A 9,827-nucleotide genomic window follows, 5' to 3' on the forward strand; every position below is an offset into this window, starting at 1 on the left:
ATTGGCAGCAAAAATAGCATTGACATTTGCATGTTGAAGTTCAGTTCCCTGGCTTGCTTAAAAAAAAAAAATCTAGGCCTAAATAAGTAGGGATAAACCTGTGAGCAGAATTTTCCATATGACTCAGTAAGTTTCCTAAGTCCTTCATTTATTCTTTTAATATGCATCTTCATGATAGATCTGTCATGATAAAGGAAAACTTTAGAAGACTTTAGATTATTATATGAAAAAAAATCCTTAATGCATTTCTGATGATTCATGTACTGTATTGCAGTGCTTTCTGCACTTTTATCGCTCCCTAAACTTAAGCACATGATTAAGGTAGCTTTTATTGTAATTTTAAATTTTAACCAAAAAGGTGTTGCCAGTTAATGGACATTGAGGTGGATGGATAGTTTTGTGAATTGATTTTGTACACTGATTTTATGATTCCACTTGTTTATCTTGTAAAACTGGTTCAAAAATTTTAAGAAGTCTGGCAATATATAACTCTATATAATATTAACTAAGGAACGAACACTGGTTTTGAACAGGAACTTTTTAATTCTTTCTAAATGATGCACCATTGTTTGAACTGGTTTCAGTAGATTCCCTGGTATGTGTTGAAGATAACTCTGGCTTTGCACTATTTTCAATCACTGCCACTCCTTATTTATAGCTTAGTTCTATTGCCATGACTAAATCTTGTTTTTTTACTTTGTTCTTCCCCATTAGTTGCAGTATTTTTTAAACAACACCATTAATTGAAAATATAATGGAAGTTTCTGTTTCAAGCAGCGTTATTCAAGAAGAATCTTGCTTGAGTATATAAGCTGACAGCAAACAGCACTCCTTTCTAGCACTGATGATGTTACCTAGTTTGGAACGTCTGCAAGAAAATAAGCAAGCTCAGAGAGCACCAAGGACCCCTCATTTCAACCCTGAGCTACAAATATTTTCCTTTATTAGAATTTTGTTTGATGTGATAAAATTTATTGTAAACATGCATGTGCATACAAGAGAGCTAATTTGGACTAGTGATTAAGGTACCAGGATAGAAACCGGGAGTCAGTGAATTCTAGTTTTGCTTATGCCAAGCCAGCTGGATGACTTTGGACCAGTCACTCTCTCTCTCAGCCCTAGGAAGGAGATAAGGGTGAACCAGCTCTGAAAAACCTTCTGAAAAACCTGCAGAGACTAATCCAAGGAGTCCACACTGACTTGGAGGCTCGCTCGCTCGCTCGCTCGCCCACTCACACACACACACACACACACACACACACAGAAAGAGAGGGGGGGTACAAACAGCCAAACACATACACATTTGGGTGTATGCTCACACTGTACATGCCCAATTGCAATTGTACAATTAAACTGGATTGACAATCTTTTATGAAAAATCAAACTGGATCAATAAAAGTATTGATTTGAAAAGGTAAATTGGCTAGAGTGGTTCATTCATCCTTCCTCAGCTTGAGCACTAACAGAATTGCATTCCAGCACATCTAGATGACAAAAGGGTAGGGGTGGAGATTTCTAAACAGAGCTTTCAAACACCTTTTGGATCCTACCAGAATGCTCCTGAGGTCTATCCATACGGGATGCTAAAGAATCAGGAATGAGATGGAAGGGGACTAGCCCAACGAAGTCCAGCGTTTTCTCTGCTACATTGTTCCATGCCTAACTCAACATGCAGCACAAAAGGTGGTATCCTCCCCCTTGCTGATGTGACCATGTAGTTCTCTGCACCATTGTTTTCCTCCTATGCAGCTGGAGACACACATGCTCTCTCCTGCGATCAAATACATACTAGGCCCATGGCGCAAGCCTTCGCCTTTCTGTTTCTCTTGCTGGACATGATGCTTGTCACTGCATCTTTCAAAATCTGTGCTTTCAACATACAAAGCTTTGGACAAGCCAAGGCAGCCAACCAGAGGGTGATGAGAGCTCTTGTCCAGGTGAGTTTATGATGGAACTAGTGGGGTGGTGGAAGTGATGACAACAGTGCACTGAGAGAGGCTGGCACTCAACCCAGATTCAGAAGTGATCCATGGACAGCTGGAGCGGTGAAGGGCAGAAATGGACAAGTCCTCCTTCAGGCATGGGTGCTACAGGGTTGCCTTGTCACTCTCTCAGCCCAACCCATCACACAGGGTCACGGTTGTGGGTGGGTTGGGGAAAGAAGTGTATATGCCACCTTGATATCCTAATGAAAGGTGATCTATAAATCTAGCAAAGAAACAGAAGTGTTCTCATCCAATGTGGTTGTGACAGAAGCCAGGTACAGGTTATCCAAGTATATGAACAAAAAGGGGAAATGCAACAGTTCATTCATCAATTGGGAAATACCACATCTTAAAATAAAAATTGACACCCACTTCAGCTAAAGTAGAAAGCATGTTACTGTAAAGAAAGTGGCAGTGTTTGAACAGCTAGGAAAGGTCTCTGATTCACTTTGGGTCTCTCTAGCAGAATTGGAAAGTACTGCAACTGCTTTTATGTTTTGGTGGTTGGAGCTGTGTTTGTCAGTCTGGGGGTGATGAGGGCCACAGTTGGAGGTATGACTTTTGCAAAATGACCAGGAGCAGGATTTTCTTTTCCTCCTGTGATTTCAGAGAGAATTTGGATTTGCTTTTATCTATTTTTGTCTATTTAGAGCTTACTTTGCATTTTTTAGGATTCATGATACACAGTGTTGGGAAATTGTTGCTATTTTTCAGCAAATGTAGGTAGAAGGGATTGGAGAGGTGCAAAAATGGAATTTGGGAATCTGGAGAAGGTCTAGGACTTTTTTTTTTTTTTGCCAACCTTGGAGTTGACAGTACTGAATCTGCTTCACCAAAGATCGGAAGACTGCCTAGGTTAATACATATCAGTCACACTAAGCTAACCAAAATAATTTCTTCTTTAAACATGATTAGCATGAACTAATTCTTGTCAATTAATGCTCAATGAACTATGAGATATATAGCATCATGAAAAATTGGAAGAGGGAGTGAGGAGGCTGAGAAAATAATGGAGGGGAGGAAAGATATAAACAATCAGGAGACCAAAGACAAGTCAGCTAGCAGTTAATTTTATAAACAGTAACTCATCACAGGTAGTGAGAAATTCAGGAAGAAGCACTTGAGCTCATTCAAAGAGACTGTTTTAGCGAACTCAGTATAAATAAGGGTAGGGAATTCCTCTTACGGTTTCCAAGGTTTTGCATGTGTCTCAACACCAGCACAGAAGACATTGTGCAGAAGTCCGTGTGATCCTTTCTTCTTTGAACTTGGGAGCTGTGGGAGGCTTGACAACATTGTTCACTTATGGGAGAGCAGATTGCTATGTAGTATTGGCCTATGATGCTTTAATTCTCCAAGCGGCAACACCAGATTCTCTTACAAATAATGTAGGGCTGCTTTTTTCAAACGTAGCAACTATAAAATGTGTGGACTTCAGAATTCCCGAGATGCTTTGGTGAGCATCTCAAGTCATGAGAATGGACATAACAATGACAAGTGTATCTCTTTCTGACTTCCAGATCCTGTCTCGCTGTGATATCTCTGCTGTGCAAGAGGTGCGTGATTCCAAGGGACTGGCTATTCAGGCACTAGTGCAGGAGCTCAATAGGTACTAGTAAACAATTCTAATCATAATGTACCGCAGAATAAGGTGATTTGCAGACAATAACCCCATAGGGTGAAAGTATAGGATCACACTTCGAGCAGTGCACCAAAGAAAAAAAAGCATTAGAATCTGTAGCACTGATATTGTACCTATTATCCATATAGATTGTTTTAATGTTTTAATTCTTCCATCTTCTACATCTGACCTGCAGTCTTATTCCATTCCCCAAAGTTCTATTTCTAGGAGTGAGATGGCTGCTTCTGGGTTCTGAGGTTTGAGTGTTATCAACGAGAGCACATTCTTATTTGATGAATTGTAACCTTTGTACATCCCAAGCAGAGGTGAAATCCAGCAGGTTCTGACAGGTTCTGGAGAACTGGTAGCGGAAATTTTGAGTAGTTCGGAGAACCGGCAAATACCACCTCTGACTGGCCCCAGAGTGAGGTGGGAATGGGGATTTTGTAATATCCTTTCCCTGGAGTACCACCTCTGACTGGCCCCAGAGTGGGGTGGGAATGGGGATTTTGTAATATCCTTTCCCTGGAGTGGCGTGGGAATGGAGATTTTGCAGTATCCTTCCCCTGCCACACCCACCAAGCCACACCACACCCACCAAGCCATGCCCACAGAACTGGTAGTAAAAAAAATGTGGATTTCACCACTGATCCGAAGGAAGACACTTATAGAATGTTCTTCTGAGATGTCAGTGTTACTGTGGCCAATCCTTAAATACTATGTATATTACATGGGAAGTAAATGTATCTTGGCATTCTTTTGTATTGCAGTGAAATTATATTGTATTGAAGCAACTATAAATTATTTTTTATTGAAGGTAGAAAGCAACCTTAGCTTCTGGGACAAAGTATTTCCCTGTAAATATTAGTTTAGAATCAGGGAAAGAGAAAGCACCACCAATGGTGATCCTATCTCTTCTTTTGGAAGAGGCAATAGGCCATTTTCCTTAAACCTGGAACCAACTATACCAGAGGTCTTCAAAGTTGGCAGCTTTAAGATTTGTGGACTTCAACTCCCAGAATTCTCCAGCCAGCTATGCATAGTTGGCTGAAGAATTCTGAGAGTTGAAGTCCACAAGTCTTAAAGCTGCCAAGTTTGAAGACCTCTGACCTATACAATCTCAGTGGGAAGGTGGCATCTTGTTTTTTTTAAGTAACATGGCATCACTGATTTCCTCCTTTCCTGTCCTCCACATGGCAGGTATGATCCTTCTCATCATTACAGCTGCCTAGAGAGCAAGAGACTTGGACGAAGCACCTACAAAGAGCAGCATGTCTTTGTATATCGGTAATAATATCCGTGGATCTGGAAATAGCATTAAACCAGAGTTTCCAGTACCAAAGCCAATACTGGCTGAAGCATCTTCAGAAAGCTATTGTAACTGCTACCAAACTTTATCCTGTGTATCAACACTTAAATACCAGTCTTTATTCCCTAATATCTCTGTCCTGTCAATGATTTGTCTTCTCAGTAGATTTCTTTGTGATTGATGATGAGCCATCAAGTTTATATCATCTCTTAATGATTACATAAATGCAGATAGGTTTTTCTCTAGGATGGTCTGTCCCAAGTTTGGTCCTTCAAAAGAACCTCAGGCCCTACAATGCTAGGCAACAGTAATTGTCCAAGGTGATTTGGGGAAGGCTGTCTCAGATCTAAATTTACCTTCATATATGATGTAATGGTGAGTTCTCAAATTAAAATTCAGATAACAAGCTTTTAAAAATTCAGCTACAATCTTTTCACTACCATCGAAAAAAACCTCTTCTCTGGATTACAGGAAAGTTAATTAAAGGAAACTAGAAAAGTCCTAAGGAAGTAGGGAGTGAATTGGTTCTCAGTGTGAAATAGTATAATTACCAAAAGATCTTATATTCCTTTCATTTTAATAAACCTTGTTAAAAAGATTCTGTGAGAATCATGCTTGGATTGAAATACTTCGAGTTTGAGGCAACTGTCAAAAGCCTGACATACCAAAGAGGAAGAGTTCATTCTTTGGATAATGAACCGTCATGTACACAATCATTTTATCCTGATTATTTTTCTCACTGACAGTCAGGATACTGTGTCAATTATGGCTTGGTGCCAAGTTGGAGATGAGGATGCCAGAGATTTTGCTAGAGGACCATTTGCTGTGCGTTTCCATTCCCCATACACAGGTAAGTTAGTGGTTCTGTTCATAGATCTACTGTGTTTCCCCGAAAATAAGACCCTGTCTTATATTTTTTTGAACTCTGAAATAAGCGCTTGGCCTTATTGCCGTGCACTCAAAAGCCCGATTGGGCTTATTATCAGGGGATGTCTTATTTTGGGGGAAACAGGGTAAGAACTTGTTTTGGGCAAAAATTTCTTAAGGCCAGTGGCCACCGAGTCAGATATGGCAAAAGAAAAAACATCAAGAACTGAAATCCTTGTATTTTGCAACCACAACTTTCCAGCTCTGAAGCAGGTATAGCACATGATTGTAAGAAATATAACCCAGTAAATATGGTGGAAACTGTGCCTGAGTTTTGTGGCTAATTGTTTTTTCCACTCTATAGAGCACTAACTAATAATGGAACAGTTAGTGGGGTTATAGGCAGGATGTTTTGTATCCTGTGCTTAACAAAAGTACATTGGAGTAATAATTCACTGAGGTATTCAAGAACATCCAAGTAGTTTTTTGGACCAGTATTGATGATTTACAGTTATTAAATAGAAAAGCTTAATATAAATCTAAAGTGTACTGTATAATATTCTTGAAGTATAACATACTGAATGCCCATATTTGTAAACAACGAAAAGGACAAAAACAACACAAGATACAATTGTGCCATGATATATGTTTATTTTGGGTCCAATCTTTGTTGCCATGAGGAAGTCCTTCTAAGGTGCTTGGAAGTGGACTGCTTTTTTTTATGCCTTCCCCTTTTGACTGCTGTAGTCCCTGCAATTTTCTTGGCAAGGTTTTCAGAAGTGATTTGCCCTCTCCTGCTTCCTACAACTGAGACAAAATGACTGGCCCAAGGTCACCCAGTTGGCTTTTGCTAAGCGAGAACTCACAGACTAGTTTTAAGCTTGGTGCCTTAATCACTACACCAAGTTGGTCTCTGCAAGTGTATTGGTAAATGTGAATAAATCCTTTTATCAGCTCATGTTGTCTGTATTGCCATCACCTCTACGCAGTTGCTTCAGACTTTGTGCTACTCTTGCACCATACCTGTCCTCGGGAAGCCGTCCATGAGCTTGACCTGCTGTTTGAAGTATGCATGGAACTAATGCACTGGTGGAAAACGGAGGTACATTCTGGGAGCAGGGGTTGGATATTGCTGAACTAGATGAGCCAAGGAATGCTTCCAATCTTCCTTCCTGCGCCACCTTAACAGAATGTGATGGTGCTGGGAGACCTGAATGCAGGCGGTGCCTACATCCCAATGAGCGCGTGGGCCAAGATCCGCCTGTGCAATCACCCTGCCTTCCATTGGCTGATCAGTGACGAAGAAGATACCACCGTCAGCCACCGCACTTGCTGTTCTTATGACAGGTACTAAACTGCAGCATCCAAGTTCAGCCATCTGCTTTCTTCAAAATGTTTCCATCATCCCACAGGCAGTCTTGTCATTGCCAGCCTTAGAGGCAAGCAGTCACTCATTAGTAACATGATAGGGCTGCTCTATTGAATAATCTATTGAACAAAGGTTAGAAATGCAGGCAGAACACTTCTGAATCCCTTTCCCAGTCAGGCCTACCAGTTAGGGGTGGGTTCTACTTACCTTTACTACCGGTTCGCAACGGGAGCGCACACGCTTCTGTGCATGCAAAGATTGTACCTTGTTATGTCCGGGCGGGTGGGCAGAGTCTCCTACCGCTTTTACTACCAGTTCTAAAAAAACGGACAGAACCGGGAGCAACCCACCACTGCTACCAGTCCTCCAGGAATGTTACACTGTTCTGCTTCCTGACACAAATCGCCCACCTATAAAGTATCTTTCTGAAACCTGGAAACAGAGCCCAACTGTCACTGTTTTCCTCTTAGAATCATAGTTCATGGAGAAGAATTACTCTCTGCTGTTGTGTCGGGATCAGCAAAGCCATACAATTTCACAAAGGCACTTGGATTGTCTGAAGAAGAGGTGAGTAGGCTTGATTATTCTCTCTCCTTTAAAAAAAAAGAAATGTTTATATATGGCAAGCCTGAAGAACTCAAATTTTCTAATTTTTATAGGCCTTAGAAATCAGTGATCACTACCCTGTTGAGGTGAAGCTGAAGCTTGCTCCAAAAACCCAGCGGGAACTCTAAGTTGTCCATCGGCCTATTATATAAAGTGAAGGGAAATGGGGAAAGTAAGTAACGTCTAACAACAGTAGGTCCCTACTAAATAAAGGTCAAATGGAGCCCAGGAGTAGGATGTTGTCAACTTGTACGTTGCTTTATTTATTTATTTTATTTTATTTTATTAAATTTTTATACCGCCCTTCTCCTGCTGGACTCAGGGTGGTGAACAGCCAAGAATAAAAAACATCCAATACAAAATTTAAAATTATTAAAAGAATTAAACAAATTTTGGCCCAGATTTAAAACATCCCAACTAAAATCTGTTACAATTAAAATATCTAAGGGGGGGGGGGTTTAAGCCAGCCCAGCTTGGTGAAATAGAAAAGTTCTGAGGGCACGGCGAAACGCACGGAGATCTGCTATCTTACGTATCTCCGGGGGCAGGTTGTTCCAGAGGGCAGGTGCTGCCACAGAGAAGGCCCACCCCCTGGAGGTCGCCAGCCGACATTGCCTGGCTGACGGCACCCTGAGGAGTCCCTCTCTGTGGGAGCGTACTGGCCAGTGGGAGGTTATCGGTGGCAGAAGGCGGTCCCATAAATACCCAGGCCCTGTGCCATGGAGCGCTTTAGAGGTGGTAACAACACCTTGAAGCGCACCCGGAAGACCACCGGGAGCCAATGCAGCTCGCGCAGGAGGGGTGTCACATGGGAGCGGCCCATCTCTCCCATAATCCCCCGCGCGGCCGCACTTTAGTCATAGAAGTGAGCATTACTGTCACTTGCTTCTCGTTGTTTCCAATGTCAGTGTAATTTTTATTTTTCACTTTCAATGTTGATCACCCCAAATACTGAAATAACTCCTGGGATTCCATGTCAGTGGCCAATTTCATTGCCTTGAATAGAGAGAACAGGTCCGTTTTTCCAGTTCAAACAATGAACTTCTTTTGGGTGGGTCCCAGGCAGTTCTCACAATCCCACCTCTTTCCACAGACAAAAGTCTAAAACTTCATCAAGGTGATCTCTTAAGGAGTCACAGGCAGGAAATCCTGATTTCAGTGTTATGAAAAACAAATCCTCTTAACAATAGGTGGCTCAGTGGCTAAGATGCTGAGCTTGTCGATCGAAAGGTCGGCAGTTCAGTGGTTCGAATCCCTAGTGCCGCGTAACGGGGTGTGCTCCAGGGGTGGGTTCTACTTACCTTTACTACCGGTTCACAATGGGGCCACATGCGCAGAAGCTTCCTGGTGACGTCAGGGTCAGTGGGTGGAGCCTCCTGCTGGTTTTACTACCGGTTCTATAGAAACAATCTGAACTGGGGGCAATCCACCACTGGTGTGCTCCTGTTACTTGCCCCAGCTTCTGCCAACCTAGCAGTTCGAAAGCACGTAAAAAATGCAAGTAGAAAAATAGGGACCACCTTTGGTGGGAAGGTAACAGGGTTCCGTGCGCATTTGGCATTTAGTCATGCTGGCCACGTGACCAGAGATGTTTTCAGACAGTGCTGGTTCTTCAGCTTTGAAACGGAGATGAGCACCGCCCCCTAGTGTCGGGAAAAATAGCACATATGTGCGAGGGGAACCTTTACACTGTAGATAGCCCTTACCACAATAGAGTTCAAAATTTCCATTGCTAAGCAAGCAGTGGTTAAGTGAATTATGCCCCATTTTTTGACCTTTCTTGCCACAGTTCTTAAGTGAATTCCTGCAGTTGTTACTAAAACAATTTTTTAGCCAATCTGGCTTCCCCATTGACTTTGTTTGTCAGAAGGATGTAAAAAATGACCATGTGACCCTGGAACAGTGCTTAACATGTAATCAAGATATTACTTAACAAGTTTAAAATCCTTCACAAAATTCAATGTATTGCTTGTTTACACTAAACACTAAACACTGAGCAGTTTTTTTAGCCTATTTTAGGCTAAAATGAAATTATTTTATTTATTTATTTTATTTGTTTTATTTGTTTTA

At 41.6% G+C, this 9,827-nt stretch overlaps 1 protein-coding gene across 1 annotated transcript; it reads left to right on the forward strand.

Annotated features, from left to right (window-relative positions):
• The first annotated feature begins 1,796 nt into the window (after nt 1–1,796).
• LOC139312925 (deoxyribonuclease gamma-like) lies at nt 1,797–7,885 on the forward strand. Its single transcript, XM_070938148.1, has 8 exons — nt 1,797–1,937; nt 3,506–3,594; nt 4,807–4,893; nt 5,662–5,765; nt 6,772–6,884; nt 6,972–7,129; nt 7,622–7,718; nt 7,811–7,885. The coding sequence occupies exons 1-8, from the start codon at nt 1,797–1,799 to the stop codon at nt 7,883–7,885; spliced, it is 864 nt and encodes a 287-aa protein (XP_070794249.1).
• Nucleotides 7,886–9,827: the final 1,942 nt, after the last annotated feature.

Source organism: Pituophis catenifer, unplaced genomic scaffold (genome assembly GCF_029215685.1).
Source record: "Pituophis catenifer annectens isolate HBS135680 unplaced genomic scaffold, rPitCat1.0.hap2 SCAF_2, whole genome shotgun sequence".
Lineage (NCBI taxonomy): Eukaryota > Metazoa > Chordata > Lepidosauria > Squamata > Colubridae > Pituophis > Pituophis catenifer.